Source organism: Aythya marila (genome assembly GCF_965140915.1).
Source record: "Aythya marila genome assembly, chromosome: W".
Lineage (NCBI taxonomy): Eukaryota > Metazoa > Chordata > Aves > Anseriformes > Anatidae > Aythya > Aythya marila.
Window position 1 is genome coordinate 1,649,737 of NC_139081.1, and position 16,503 is coordinate 1,666,239.

General features: G+C 41.9%; 1 protein-coding gene across 1 annotated transcript in view; it reads right to left on the reverse strand.

Annotated features, from left to right (window-relative positions):
• Positions 1–16,503, reverse strand: part of LOC309889411 (netrin receptor DCC-like) — a gene marked incomplete at both ends in the record, with an annotated part of 358,394 nt that overhangs the window by 204,274 nt on the left and 137,617 nt on the right. Inside the window, 3 exons of the mRNA XM_082782226.1 lie at positions 3,679–3,815; positions 4,193–4,343; positions 14,825–15,109. Of these exons, the coding sequence (XP_082638352.1) occupies positions 3,679–3,815; positions 4,193–4,343; positions 14,825–15,109 (573 nt within the window). The remainder of the gene's footprint in view (positions 1–3,678; positions 3,816–4,192; positions 4,344–14,824; positions 15,110–16,503) is intronic.

Here is a 16,503-nt window from a genome sequence, read left to right on the forward strand (position 1 = left end):
GATGTAGGCTTCCTTCTCAATGCTGCTCTCTACCTAAATGATTCACACACAAGAACACGATCCATGCCTGCTTTATTCACTGCTTCCCACGACCTTGATCTCCCAATATCCATTTTGCCGGTGGAATTTATGCAGCAGAGCTCAAAGTAAAACAAGAAAAAACGGATTTGACTGAGATGCAGAGTGCTTACAATCGTTCATTCTTGTCAAAAAGACCTAGGTGATTTCATAAGCCACTTCTCACGCGGCAGCAAACCTTACTTTTGATGTAGCTTTTCTTCCGCGGTGGCGAAACGAAACCAGTGCTAAAAACACTTCATATTAAAAACTCCCTCGTGGAAGGCATTTGTATAGATGACTGCAGTTTGGAAGTATTTTTTGAGTTGCTTATACCTTATACATATGGATGCTTAGTAAAATTTAGCAATACTTTTTCCTCCAAACACCATGCCAGGCCCATTTTTTTTTCCTTCAGTAGATGCTGTGCTCTTCCCCTGCCGTACTGGCACAGCTATAAGAGCAGCTCGCTCGTTGATGCAATCAAAGGACCATCCAAACAGTAAGGAGGAAGAAAAGAAATGAAGTTCATAGACATTCAGATCTCATCATACAACTTTATGACCATCTACAAAAATGATTTTTACAGAATTCAGTTCAGAAACTCCACCAGGACCTGAAATCCCAGACGTTGGACCCACTACCAAAGTGGGCTGAGTATGCAGAAATAGGATGTAGACAAGTTTTTCCTACATTTATGACACTTTGAGAGCTTTTAGGCCATGGAGGTAGGGTTTTTTCTCTGCCAAGAACAACAGACTTTCAAGTCTTGCTCAACAAAACACGGAAAAAGCCATCAAAACCCCTTCTGAGGACAAAAGAGTGTAAAAATAAAAAAAGGCACTTCTCAAAGTTAGAAAATACACAGAAAGGAATTTAGTTGAGCCCCGTTCATACATCTAATCTTCAAACATTTGTCTAAACTCTAAATTCCCTAAAGCTACTGAGCATGTAGATGATTTATATATTAAAAAAGGTAATCTGCACCAGACCTTTTAATATTCAGTACGCAGGGCGACGCGGCTAAAATATTGCCAAAAGGCCACGCTACAAAATCACGATTTAGCAAAATTTCTCAGCTCGCCTTGCAAATTCATTTACATCTTGCGATGTTAGGCCTACGTCCAACACAGGAGTTATTTTTAGCTTTTGAAAAGAAAAAAGGGATTCCATTGTGCAGTACTCTCCATTCCTTACAAACAGCCTCATTACTTTAAAGATCAAAAGCATCTTGCCACCATGTGATGTAACTAACTTTGATCTGACGCCGTCTACCCAGCTAGACTTCAGAAGAGATAATTATGGGACTTGATTTGCTTTTTTTTCAAGCACTGCAAATGTCTTGCTTATCCCTCTTCGCACTCCAAATGCTTCAACAATTAAAGGATTACATCAATATTAAAAAATGCAAGTTTGGCAACAAAACGCAGATCAGCGATTTACAGTTTGTTAACTAAACGAGCACATTAACTCTAAGAAAACATATCTCCATTTGTATCTAGCAAAAAAAAATAAAAGTATGAATTTGTTATACTGTTTACGAGATACAATTACATGAGAAACTTGGTACGTTTGAGAGTTTCCTACTGGTAAGGATGAATTCAACAAATAAATAGATTTGTAGCCCTGCTATATTGCTCTGGAAAAACAGATACCAGGGGATTGTCATCATCATCTGCTGAGTTTTAGCCACTTAATAACATTTGAGTCCTTTGAACAGTTGCTGTTATTAATGCAAACATACATGAACACGACGCTTCGTTTTCAGCTGCCTGTCACAAATGAATGATTTACTCATGAAAACAAGAAATGCACATAAATATTGTGCCTTTTTTATCTGCTCTGAATTTGTAAATTCCTTGGTAACATATGTGAAAAGGAACTTAGAGAAAAAAAAATCAACACAGCTCATAGCAACTGCTTCTTTTATATAATACAAACACGGAGTACACTTGAATTGTGTCGTGGCAATGCAGTTTTGGCTTCCTCTTGAGATTGCAAAGAGTCGGCAATTGTGGCATCTTTCATCCTCGTGCACTTCTAGTTTCATTCTTAGTACTATCTTGCCATTATGTTCCCTCCTTTTAACGTTTTTCGTTTTTGTATTCAACCTTCCAGTCATGTCATATTGCCATCACATACCTCTCAGAATGTGCAAGAAAATGTATGCGCTTTTAATTTCTACATGACACTTACAGAAAAAGGCATAATGCAGGTAGAGCCAGATGCATTACACACCAAATGCAGGCAGGAATAAATTTTTCAACAGGTATACAAAGGACCTAGGTGCAAATTTCCTATTAATTTTTACGTGAATCACATGGCCAGAAACAATCTGTGCAAGAATCAACACGATGATCATCCAGCCACAGTTGCTCTTACCAACAGATACCGCTATTGATGCTGATCCTCTATCATTGGGGAGAAATATTAATCTAATTTCTACTTCCCAATCAACTCTTAGTCACCCAACTGCACTCTGCATTTGAAATAAGACATCTTTCAGTTAGACAAGTACATTGCCCAAGAAGTCACCTGCCTTTTTAGTATAATTCCTTATAATGAAAACAATTTCCCAAGTTGAACTTCTGCAATAATAAATCCACATTTTTATTTTCACCCAGTAAAACAATGTATTCCGCTAATGTACCCAAAGAAACAGAACTGAACCCTCCATCATCAGCAATTACTATATTTTATTACAGCTAGATAAAAGGATATTGTTGTACAAGCACTGAATATCCTATAATCCAAATTAAGGCAGTATTCACTAATGAAAGTATTTTTATGCATAAGCTTTAAAGTCTGAATATAAAATGAAGAGCACATTGAAATACATTATTGTTTGACTAAGAATTAGCTACGTAATATTTTAGATCTGACTGAACAACACTGAGGTACTCTGCTACTGCTCAAGGGTTTAAATGAAGAAAATAGAAAAAAGGCAGCTCACAAATTTAAATGTTTCTTATTTCATTAATGTTTGCCATGAAGAAGGGATGTGTGATTTGAGATATCAGAGAAAGCAGGTTCAGTCAGGAGGGTGCTTCCATAAAATTTAACAAGAACCCTCAGACCGTCGCTGCTGAGTGAGGACTTCCACAAGTGTAACTTTTGATATTTTAGTGGAAATACTCTAACATACATTGACTTTTCTTACCTTAATATATTGACAGTCATCCACACACCCTGAAGGACCAGCCCTGTTTCTCTGATCCTAATAATATTGCAGAACCATGCAGGAAAAGAGGGCACGTTTGGTGAGCAGCTACAGACCTGATTTTCACCCATTGTACTTCTCACTTGCTCATCAGTGACATGCATTTTAATAGGAGAAATAAGGCTTCAGGAAGCAGAAACAGAAGGAAAGACCGTTTACAGAACACCGTAGCAGTTAGCATCCAATACCATAGGATATTCAGCAACAAGCTTATGGGACACAGTGGATATATCCAAAGATTTACAGGATTTGGTTTCCATAGGTGTGAAATCCTGATCAAGGTAGAGAAGGAATTTTGCAATTTGCAATTACTTGGAATTACGGAAATTAAGTCATTGTGAAAAAGGCAACGATTAGAAACATTCTTGGAGAAGCAAAGCAGGAGCAGTTCATGGACTCACCCATCACTGACAGTTCCGCAGAGCCGCTGCTGTTCTCGTTCTTGTAGGTGACGACGCATGTGTATGTCCCTGAATCATCATCGGTCACGTTTGATATGAGTAAGTTACTGCCAGCCAGTAATGAATACTTCTTGGACCTGAAACATCGATATTGTATGTTTGCAGGGTGTTAAGATGGGATCTCTACCCAGCAAAACACACATCGTAAATTATTCCGCAAGTAATTCCCAGCTGCGATTTTTGCTGTTAATAACTTTACACCTCCATTTTAAATACCAGCCTAGTAATCCATTGTAGCAGGCGACATTTATGATCAAATTCCACCCTCAGATTTGGCGTGGAGATTAATTACATGGGCAGGTTAAAAAAAAAAACTGGTCCAGTGTCATTCATATTTAGGAGAAAATTTCACGGCCTCCAAGTCTACCCCACTGAACTTCAAGTATTAACGGTTTCGCCTTTAATTTGCTCAAGGTAAATGTTATGATATGAAAGGCACAAAGGGGTGAGGTACCTGATGGGGAGCACTTCTTCTCCTCGCAGCCACGTGAAGGTGGGAGGGGGGTACCCAGAGACGCAGCACTCCAAAACAGCATCCTTCCCTTCCATGGCCATCACGTTGGACGGGCGCTGCAGGAAAAATTGTTGCCTGTGCAGACCTGGATCTACGAGAGCAAAAGAGGTAGTTAAGTTAAAAAAAAAAAAAAAAAAAAAAAAAAACACATTCTTTTTGTTGGGGAATATATAAACCAGCTGATCAATAATGGCCCCAAGAGACCACACTTTTCACAGATCCTTACTGATGGAAAAAAATAGAAAATCATAGTAGAGACATAAAAAGCGTATCAAATCACAATCCTAGAGCCACTTACGGGTTGAACCAAGGGAGCAATTTGCAGGCGGAACAATACCAGCTTTCAGCAAGGTGAGAATGGACTGTTTATAGCCTGGTATTAAAGCCAGGTCTCCGAAAGCCACAGGAAGAGGCACAGCCGTGGCAGGAAAGAGAGAGATATGTGAGGTTATAAGTGGTCCGGGATTAATGACGCTGTTTTGGAGTTGGAAGAGGGAAGTTCATAAATATGGCGAGGAGAGAGGAGGAAAGCTTCAAGTGAAGGAAAACAGCATATAAAGGAAGAACTTGAAAATCCTGAACTGAAAAGGAATTAGGAGAAAGATCAGTGCCCCAAGTTATCCTTTGCCTTACAGCAGGTGTCCACATGGACACGCCATGTGTCTGAGGCTGGCTCAGCTGGCCTTAAACACTTACTTGTATAAAACCAAGCCAAATTCAAGGTGCACGGCTTAGGGTGAGCCAAATCTCTCCGTCAGCACCAACCAGACAGTTTTTAAGACACCCACACTCAGGTAATGAGCTGGCCGACCCCAAATCCCACCCGCGGTGTCTGAAATACCAGCAAGCAGAGCCATACGCTGAGGAGATCTGCTGGGTTTGTTTGCTTTTACATGAGTCTGTTCTTCCTCTAAAAAAAAAAAAAAAAGCTTTCATTTTCTTATCGCAGATGTTGAAGCAAATGTGCTGGCCCACAGCCATTAAACATTACTCCTTGTTTCTGACACAAACATAAAAATTACACAATATAAATGAATATTCCTACCAAAATTAACAGCTACCAGATCTTCCAAAATCATCTCGAAGTAATTAACTGCTTCTCCCGGAGAAGTAGGAAGAAGCAGTAAGGAATTTGTTATGGATTTACTACAGCAGATGTCAACTTCGTATCGGAACCAGATGGACGAGCAGTTTCCAGCCATCCGAATTACAACTGGTGCAGAAGTTAGCACACAAAATTCAATAGCTTCAATCTGTGAAGAGATCCCAGCTGACGTCCTGGTTTTTGCTAGGATAGAGTTGATTTTCCTCCTAGTAGTTGCTATGGTGCTAGCTGAAAAGCCACACAGATACTTGGGGAAAGCATCCAAAGATGTCCTTTCCTTTGGGCACGCCTTGTGGATGCAGACATCCGCAATTTCTTCTCAAAGAACCAAACTCTTGAACAATGGTTTGGTGTTAATGCTAAAAGAGTCATCGCCAAAAGGTCTGTGGAGCACAGGCTGCGAGCTTCGGCACGAGGTACAGCATCATTTGTACGATCTCCATCCACTTACTCTTGGAAACGGGGTTAAAAATATCACTGAACGTGTACTGGGTAAACCCTGGGAAAATATGGATTAATGGCACGACAGCTACTTCAGGATTTGGTTGAGTTGTCTGATAAAACTAACGACTGCTCCACCAGTACAACCTGTTATTTCCAGCTCATTACAAAGGGTCTATCAAGTGATATTTCTCTATTAGAAAGGATGGAAAAATGAGTAAGATTTTAAGATTAAATGGTCATTAAATCTTTTCTCTTCTACAGCACAGGCCACGGACTTACACCCAGCCTGAGCTCAGAAGTACATTTGAATAAAGTGTGTTCTTCGAGAGGGCATCCAGCCTTGATTATCAAGATATCCAAGTTCTCGTTATGCCCTAATCCAGCTGATTAAAGAGCACTTAGTATATTCTTCCTGACAAGGTACTCAGAGCCCATAATCAAGCCCACACAATCAGCCAGCTATGGGCCAGCTTCAGCGAAGGACAAAGTGCTCCGCTGGAGTCATTGACTTCATTCCAGCCACAATTTCATCTCTGATGCACGATTGCGTTGTTCATGGCCTGAACCCAACGCCACGATGCCCCTATCACCAGGGACGTGCCAGGACACCTCTTGGTCGTCTTCTTACAAAGCTGCTCTCGCTACACTCCAAAAACTGTTAGTGAAGCACTTGATTCATCTTCTTCACCCCAATCTGCAAAACTGCTTCACCATTTGGTTTTGGTTCGTTGTTGCTGTTTTGAAACCCAAAGGCTTTCTCCTATCTTGGTGCCGCTCCCCAGAACCCAATTTCCAGATCAGGGCATCACAAAGACCTGCTCCCAGCCTGCAGAGAGCCCATCGTGTTGCCGGCATTTAATCCTGTTGATTTTAGCATATTTCTACACGTTAGTGTTTAAAACTGAACAGATCTACCTAAAACTAATTACGAAGCAGTGAGCTGGAAGAACTTATTTCCCCGAAAACCACGCGTAAACCTCTCGTTTCCTATATAGCATTTTTCCTGAGCACACAATGAGGAGTAACGAGGTGCCACCACATATCCACATTTTCCATGCTCGTTAAATTGGTGACATAGTTGAAATTTGGAACTACAAATAGGATTTGCAAATGTGTGTGTGATTTTGATTATCCCCGTTACCCTGATAGCGGAGCCTAATGCACTATTTGGAAAGAAAAAAACACTCATCTTCACAAAGCCTTGTTAGGGTAAGTCGTTTTATCTCCTTTTTATAGATGGTTAATGAAGTAACTGAGATGTTTTGTGATGCAACTGCAGACCTACGCGCATTCAGCAACATGGAAAGGTCCTGAATTAATTTTTTCCCTCTTTGTGTCAAAGGCATGGCTTCTGTTACACTATCAGCATTAGTCCTTCACTGCTCACTCCCAACAAAACTTCAGATTTGTGCCAATAGGCAGTGATAAGGGTTGAGGATGTATTTATTCTCACACCAAACCGTTCTAAAGTAAACGGATCTCCCATGCAACTCATTTCCATCTTCTAAGAAAAATGAAATTGCAAGGAACTCACTTGGATTCAGCTCTGCAGATAGAGCTGTCCAGCACACAAGGAGAAAAAGACATTTATATTGCAGTATTTTAGCTATGCAGTGTATTAAAAAAGTACTTCCATAAAAAACGTTGCATATTGTTGTACAGCATCTGACTCTGCGAAGCTATTTGGTGCTATGAGGGCATTTGTAAATATTCTGTTGACAAAAATCTCCCATCGTGTCGTACCCACGCAATTTTTCCGAGCGTATTTGGATAATATTGGACTGGGCCAGTCGGGTTTTTACGTTTATTGCAGCAGTTTTGATATTGCAAATGGCCGAAGTGAGCTGCCTTTAATGTGACACTGATGTGACGGAAGAGCTCTAAGTGTTCGTAGTCGCATTGCTAAATTCGATTAAACCAGATAAAGATTTAGACCAACTAAAACCCAATTTTGCTCTCTGCTGTCAGCGAAGAAAGGCCGGCGAAATTCCCCGACCCGATCTCCCCGTCATGCCTAGAGGCTGAACACTTAATCCCGACGAGAAAGCAAGGGTTATGGGCGAGCAGTGTTAGAGAAATCTGTCATTAACGTGATACCGATCTCTCAATATACAGAATGCATTAAAATGTATAACCAGAATGCAGCCACTACTTGGAGATTTTGCTTTTTTTTTATTTTTTTGCCTCCACCTCCCAACCCCCTCTCGCATTTCCCCGCTCCATCCTTTCTGCCCTCCCCAAGCAAGGCAAATCTGGCTCGGAAGAGCTGTAGGATGCGACGCGACCAAGAAAATATAAGAAATAAGGACGCAAAGATTGTAACATCAGCGCTGCCGTGCATCAGGGTGTGAAGGCATTCTTCTTACTGAAGGAACTTCAAAATACATTAACTAAAGCGCAAGGAGAAATGTGCCAAGTCGCTGCTGGAACACAAGACCGTACATCAGGGGTCCTGTTCGCAGCTTTAACGATGACTTCTTGCGCGACGCTCCCTTTGCTCAACCATAATGAAGACAAAAATATTTACAGCCCTTTCCTTGTTCCTAGGTAAAAGGATAACGTAAGATTTATTACTCTGGGAGTAGACAGGGGACTCGGGTGTTGTGTATTTACAAGACAAAAGCAGGAAGCTTTCTCTCTAGCCATTAAAGTTTTAGAGGCCAAATTGAAGCAGAAGGAAGTACTCCACAACTGCACGAGCAGAGCTGAGACAAAAAAAAAAAAAAAGAAAGGACACATTTACACTTTTGCTATCAGCTGAGAAACACAACTTTGACAGACATTGCTTTAGAACTCCATCATCCTCGAGAAGCAAAGACATGAGCAATTAAAAAGCAGTGGTTTGATCCCAGTAGATAAACGAATTCAGAGAGGAACCTAATAAGATTTTAGAAGTGACCCTCTGAATATTAGGAATGTAACTCAAGAGGAGAGCCAGCCCCTCTCCCAGCAGCATTTCACCCTAGTTCTGCCGAAAACCCAAGATGAACCTCCAAGACATTCAACTTGATTTCCTAGAGAAGAGGCACAGCAGAAATCCCCCCCAGAACTCATGGCAATGCTAATCACCAACAAAAAAGTGATGTTTTTCATTGGTTTTCGTACACTGATATAGACTTTGATTGCATTGAGCATTATTTTGTCTCTCAAAGATGACGGGCTGATGGTCCATCAGCCACTCCATGATTCATTTGTTTTTAGTATCTCTCGCTCCCTTCGTTTTCTCCTAGGCCTCGGGAATCTTCAGTATTCAAAATTTACGGTCAACAATTAATGATCCAGAGAATCTCCCTGCTCCCTCGGGAGCTACTTTTTATCTGGATACAGCGACCTAAAGATATCTGAGGCACAAGCTTTAAGACCCACCAGACAGTCCTGGAATAAAAACCAACTTTTGGCATTTTTAAACATAAGGAATATTTTTGACTAACCAATGCCATAAGTACAAACCTTTTTCCAAAACTGGTTTAGAAAATAAAAGCTTTCTTACCTTGCAGGTACAAGTATGGAAGCAAGTTCCACCTCTTCCACCCATTTATAATGAACTCATAACAATATTTTTTGGTTATATTTGAAGAACATTTGTACCCTGAGCATTCCTAATTCAATATCTTTCCCATCTCCCATTCCTTCAACTCTCCAAAAACCCTATTTTTTAGATCGTAGTTACTGTTATCAGGTTATTTGCTCCAGTGTTTAGGTGTTTTGAACTTTTTTGTAACCACGCTGCTGGTGGTGTGAATAGGGCTTTAATCAAAACTGCCTTTTGCTTCGTGTGTTTTAGGAAAATCCCGAATAAACGCTAAATACACCCACAATAACCATACAAATTATTCCACTTGAATTCTCTCTGCCTGCTAATTTAACTCCTGCACGGGGGGAACAATTTTGGTTTAAAAGAGAGCTTGACAAAAGGCAGTGGCTATTAAAGATTTGTCTGTGTTTCACTGGCAAATTAGGCTAATGGCCGGAGAAGAAAGCAAAGTGTTTCGTGCAATTAAATACAACAAGCTGGAAGTTCATAAAATGACAAAACCCCTAAATCGCCTCCAAAGGTCTAAATCACTACCTCTGATGATGGAGATGTATAATAGGTATAGTCGCTAATGGTTTATTAGCATTAATCAATTTCCTGTATTAAAAACAATCTTGTGTCACTCTGCAGTATAAAAAATCTCAGCAAAGGCTGTTCCAACACTAAAAGGGGAATTCTGTGTTTGGGTTCCTTCGTGAAATGTGCTTTTAGAGCAGAATTTTTGGTAAATTTAGGTAAATTAGTGAACTACCTTGTTCTTGGCTGCGTACCAAGCTTGCAAGCCAACTTGTGGCCCACTAGTTAACAGTATCAGCACCCTCAATCTAGTTTAATGCCATTAATTGTATACCAAAAATCTTCCAGTAACACCTTATGCCTCCAAATACGTCCAGAAACACATTACAAAATACTCTTCAGACCCCTTATTCAACTCTAAATTTATGCTTCAAGCATCACAAGCGCTAAAACCGATCCCACTTCGAACGATCACTGAAATCTGCGTGTTTTTAATAAATAAAGCCACTATTCTGGCAGCTAGCCTAGGAACGATGAGCAGACCACACTTCTTGAGTAGATATTATTGTTCTTGTGACTGCACTGATCTGGAGATCGGCTTCTAAGAGGGTACACACTGACTGTAACTGTCTCCATCTGCTTGTTCTTTTTTTCTTCTAACTAGGGAAGTTGCTCTAACGTGGGAAATTTGACATTTGGATGCTTTTGGTAATAAAAATAAGCAGAGTAATCGCAACAGTGCTAAGTGAGGCGGCACGGGCTGGTGCAGGTGGGATATGGATATGCTCAGCATTCAAAGGGCTCTCTCCTAACAACAGGAAAATGAACCCTTCATCAGCCACGATACCAATCGAGCAGCACAAGCGATGCCCACGCCTGGTCCACAGCTCAGGACGAGGCACGTGAGCCATTTGTTCCTTGGTTTGAAAGCAGGAGAAGCAGCTACCAGCATCCAGCCTGCCCAGCTTCTGAGCACACACCAAGTTTTACCATCAATTCCTGCTCTCAACCCTTATCACAAGCTCTCTTGAAGCAAATCCAACCTTGATTTAAATGCAGCTGATGGGAAATCCATCACGTACTTAAGCAAAACCAGTAATAGCTGCTGGAATTAAGTGTTTGACTTCCTTACGCTTGCAAGAATATAGTTGCTGGTTTCCAGTCATTAGTTATTTATATGGCTTGTAAAAAACAGCAGGTTAAAGAGCCCTTTTCACCCCAAATATGTACTTACAGATTGCAATAACAGCAATTCTATAAAGATGTCCTGGACAAAGTACAAATTTCCCACGTGTTTACCAAAAGGCAGGCTATGGAAAATAAATACCATAATTCTTTCCTGAACTATTATTAATCAGCACTCACTCCCTCAGCTGCTGCCTCGAGCGGGAAGCTCTTATTTAGGTGGTATTCACGTAGCAGAAATCCTTCCCAAAGCAGCCTGGGCTCTAACAGAGGCTTTGCACACTGTCATGCCCATAAATGAGTGTGCAAATACACGTGGTGTGAATTCAGGGCAAGGCATTTATGCAGGAAACGAGCACTGGACAACATAAGGATGAAAATGGTTAGATTAAAAAAAATAAAATCCATACATTGAGTATTTTATTTGGCCACATCTCCTGGAAATCTGTTTTCATCGAAAGAATAAAAAGTGTTAAGCGTTAGCTGCTGAGGTTATGTGTAAATACGGGAAAGGATTGACTTAGGCAATTATTGGCAGTTAGAGAGCGTACGGCCAGACAGCCTGGGTACGAATGAGAAAAATCTTGATTTTTGCACAGCCTCACGGTACTGTAGAAGAAACCGAGGCTTTGACAAAATTGCGTGCTTGAATTCAAGCAGACCGTCCTCAAAATTAAAGCTAAAAGCTATCAAACAATGGAATTGAGCATACCCCACTCCTCTCCTTTCCCATCTGGACGTTTACTAAATAGGATGTCCCCAGCTACGACGCCTCCTGCATGTATGTGACTACCCAAATTTAAGCTAAGAGAGTGTTACAAGACCAACCTCTCCTTCCTAATTCCGTCTCGAGACCTTGAGGGATCCATTTCAATCCGTCCTCATTGCTGCTCTACCCTTCTCTCCTCAGAAGCACAACGGTGAGGAAGGAGCTCCAGCAACCCAACTCAATTTGCATTAAAAACGAAGGAATTACACGATATTGTTATTGTTATCTTGAGCTGCAGCTCAGCAGACAAGCTCAGACAGAGAGAAGGAACGTCCCCGCCAGACAATAGCACGGTGGCAGATTGCTTTGATGGCTCCTGATAAGCGCAGGATTATTATTTATAAATAGAGAACGACTGGCTTTCAGGCACCAAACTGCTCAACTTCTCCTTTTCAAACATCATTTGTATTTCTGAAGTGTACAGACCTCCCAAAGAAACTTGCTAATTAATTTACAGAAGCAAGGAATTTGGCTATAATTTAATTCCTTAGCCCTGCTTTGTATAAGATCTTTTGCTTTTTTTTTTTTTTTTTTGCCTTTTTTTTTTTTTTGGTACAGTACTATTGTTCCCTCTAAATTAATTAGGTAAGCGTATGCGGTTATTTGAATGCGTACTTCCTCATTTTTTCCAGTACTTGCTGAAACTTTCCACTTGGGACTAAGCTTTTCGATCTCAAAGAAAAGAAAGCTTCTGTAAAAAAAGGTGAAAACATGCATTTGAAATGAATGTGATTCTCCGAGCAGCATTACCTTGTGCCAGGATCCCAGTGGGACCATTCCTACCTGCAGGCATCCCTTTCTTTTTGTTTTCTGTCCCCATCCTGTTGAGGAGCAGCTGGGTGGGATGCCAGCAGCCAGCCAAGCCTAACCACCACAAGCTACTTCTCTTTGGTAGCAGAGGTTGAAGGCTTTATCACTCTTTAGTTTACAAGGGGAAAGAAACAACAGGCTTGAGTCAGGTAAGGTGAATTTTAATCCTTCTCCTGCCCCCAGGAGAGCAGTAATCCCTTCATCTGAACATTTTGTTTTGCTAACCTCTATCACATCGCATGACAAATGTTTCTACCACGAGGAAGTCCGGCTATTTCCAGACCCACCACAACGTCAAATCAAATCCTTAAGCCACAGGCACTCCGACTGAAAAGAAAAAAAAAAAAAAAAAAAAAGAAAAAGATTGCTTTCATGTCTATCCCTCGTTTTCTCTTCCATTTCGTTTGGAAGGTGTAAAGAAGATCATAAATTATTTGCCAGGATCGCAGCCAGTTTTGCCACACGTCCTTGCAGAGGTGCTGTGTTTTCACAGCATCTCTCATCTCTGATCTTGCGATCACAGATCATAACCACCAGCAGAGGAGAAGGCACATTTTAAAAATACAGAGAGGGGATGTACTACCTAAGCCTTTTTCTTTTGCTACCTTGCCTTTTGAAAGAAAGTTTTGTTGTTGTTGTTTTTGCGCTAAGCAGGGGAAAAAAAAAAAACACTGCCTTCGCTAATTACAGAAGAGGAAAGCTGCAGCTGAAGATAGATTTCTGCCAACGAGTGAAAACAGGAGAGGCTGAATTAGCAGCAAAGTATCAGAGAGCTCTGAACCATCAAAGCGTGCACACGAGAACCAAATTCCCAAGAGGCTCAATAAGATCTGAATTTTTTGTTTCAGGAACACCACTCATTTCTTATAAGAGCTGCTGTCTGTTCCCATTATCCTGAAATGAGGCCTTGTGCTGCTTGCCCTAAGCCAAAGTCTGACGGACTCCACTGGCTCCTTGTTAGATATTTTCCTCATTATTTGTTCCAGTGTTTTTCTGCTATAAAATTCAAACGTGCTGGGAAGAGACAAACGAATGTGAATTCCCCCTCTCCCCTCCCCAGGCAGCGTGAGAGGCCATTTAGCCTCTCAGAAAGTTAACAGCCAGAGCTGTGAAAAGGAAGAAGCACCGATCCATCCACAAATGATCAGGAATACAGACGGATGGCAAAATAACACTCTGAAGCTGAGACAGCTGAAAGAACTCTTCCAGCTTTTCTGTGACACACAAAGCTCTGTGGCAGTCTTAATTTCAGCCAAGAAAACTGGAGAAATAAGATTCACGGGCAGGGAACTTAATTGACATTAATGACTGCAGAAGTAGTGATGCCTCAGTGCTGCCCCATACGTAGGGAACAGCACACGGCTCTGAGGCTCATGGTGATCCTGGAAGCATTTTGACTTTTCCGCCACCTCTCATTTAGTGAGAACTATTTAGGGAGAAATTATGCAAGGCGTTTGCTCAGGAGAAGCATCTCAAACAATTTCTGAAAATGCAGCATCCCTGCCCGATTTCATTAGCGGTTACACATTAGCAGGCAGATCTAGAAAGGAAGGAGATTTTGAAGGAATGCCTTCTTCAGACCGCTCTTTTGACGCCCAGTTCTTGGTGAAATACTGCAGTGGTAACCATCCCATTTAACTGATGGATTCATTAGATGGAACAGCAAGGTGCTGCTCACTTGGCTGAGTTTATAACACTGGCTGACACAGTTAAACTGTGTCAGCTCCCAAACTGCAGTCTGTGAAGCTTGGCAGATCTTATCAGGGCTGAAGTATCCAAGTAACCCAGCTTTGAGTAGGTAAATTTGGCAGCTAGTCCCGACAGATTGCTTTTCTAGTCACTGGAGAAAGAGGACCTCTTCCAGTGAGTATTTGGGGACAATAACTTTTGGGTAATCTGTGAGGTAGGAATTACTCGTCTCTCTCTATTAACCATATAAAAAGACCAGCTTCATATACATCTAAATGAGGTACCTAAAGTTAGGCAACGTGAATATTTCCCTACAGTGTCAGCTCCTTACCTTTGCATCACGCTGCTTCTAACGGGCTCCAAACTCTTCCATGTAATGAAGAACATGGAAGCTTGTAGAAGGAATTAGAAATTGGGATAAATCAGCCTAGCTGCCCCAGGAGGAGTGACTGCAGCTTGAGAACCAAAGGACATAATCAGACAAGTGAAAAAAGTCAAGTAAAAGTGTGCAGCTCTTACCTGACAACACTCTGACTTCTGCATCATTCCCAGTCCTTGAACTGGCTGGGTTTTTCGCCAGGCACCTATAGATCCCACTGTCCCCAGGCTGAATCCTGCTGATTTGTAAAGCTCCAGAGGGCAAGACGGCCACCCGTGCGTCGGCCGGGCTCAGGAATAAATCCTCCTGGTTTCGCTGCCAGTGCACCACGGGCATGGGCTCCCCGACGACTTCGCACTTGAGCAGGATCGTGTCTCCCGCAAAAGCCGTGACCGATTCCGTCTGGGAAAGAAACCTCAGCGGTCCTGCAAACACAAGCAAAAGAAGCAGTTAGATAGCTGCTGAAAATAGAAGTCCTTTGCTGTTTCCATGTCGATTTGGATTCTGGTAACATTCCAGACTTCAAAATAAAAATAAAAATAAATAATTGTGATGTTCTGAAAACTACTCGGAGATTGCTGTAATGGCTGGGTGACTAACACCTTCCTTTGTAAATTATACTCATTAACGGCAAAGAAAAGATGTGTTAAAGAGCAACAAATTGCATCTGTTACTAACAAACCCACTCAGGAACAACTTGAAGGAAGTACAGACGCTATCGTGCAACACAAACCTCTCAGAAAAGCATTCAAAGGAGGGCACAACTGAACCTACACGGGGTTAGAAAAATGTTGCAGTCTCATCTTTCTGCATTTCTCCTCGCCCTTCCCTCTGAAGAAGAGGAAAAATGATCTGAAATTTCTTCTCTTGAAGAAATCCTTTAGGTCACAGTCAAATACTTCAAAGAGGGAAGGGCCTGTGTCTGCTTTCCTAAGAAACGTTTTTGTCTTACAAGGGGAAGAGAGCAGAGCTAGGAGCTTTAATTGCCTAACTCCCAAACACCCCAGCCTTAATCCTGTAGAAACATGATGGCCACATCCTTCACATGCTACAGAGGGGAAAAAAAAAAAAACCAACAGGACACAGACTGCAAGATATAAAGCACCAGTGAGAGGCAACCCCAAGGCCAGGCCAGCGTGAGGCCTAAAGTGCAGGCGCCGCTATGGGAATTTGGCCTAGTAAATGCAGGCCCTTGGAGAAGTATGCACAAACATACATTTGAAGGAAGAGAAAACTTAAAACAAGACACTCAAAGCAACTGAAAAATATAGAGGAAACGAGCATCTTTCAGATTATGAAGGCTTTCACGAGGTGTTTGTCCAAAGGCGCTGTTAAACTAAGGAAGCAGAGGAGGAAGGACCTGAGTTTCCTGACATGAAATTGGCACTCGGGCATTCAAAGGCATTATACTAGGGAATAACAGCACAAGGGAAGACCAGGAGCTTCATTTCGTGGTTCAGACACCCGTCTTGGGGTCCCCCACCAGGTCTCAGTGCTCCCATCCCACAGAGCACCCCCAAGGCTGCCATATCTCAACATGGGCACAGTGCTCCCAGGAGCTGAGGCAGGGGGATTCCCCACAAACAGGTTCAGGAAAGGTTTCCTGAGGGATTTCTCCACATAACCGGGAGCCTACATTGCTTCTTTACTGCAGGGTGGTGCTCCCAAATAGCTGTGTGTATTCAAGGATAACTGGTGGGAGCTGGACCTGCCCTTGGTAGACCCACTGATCCCCATCTGTGCAAGCTCTGCCACCCTCGTGCACGTCCCCATGCCAGCAAAGATGCTGCTTCCCACCTGGCCACAAGCACCGATACAC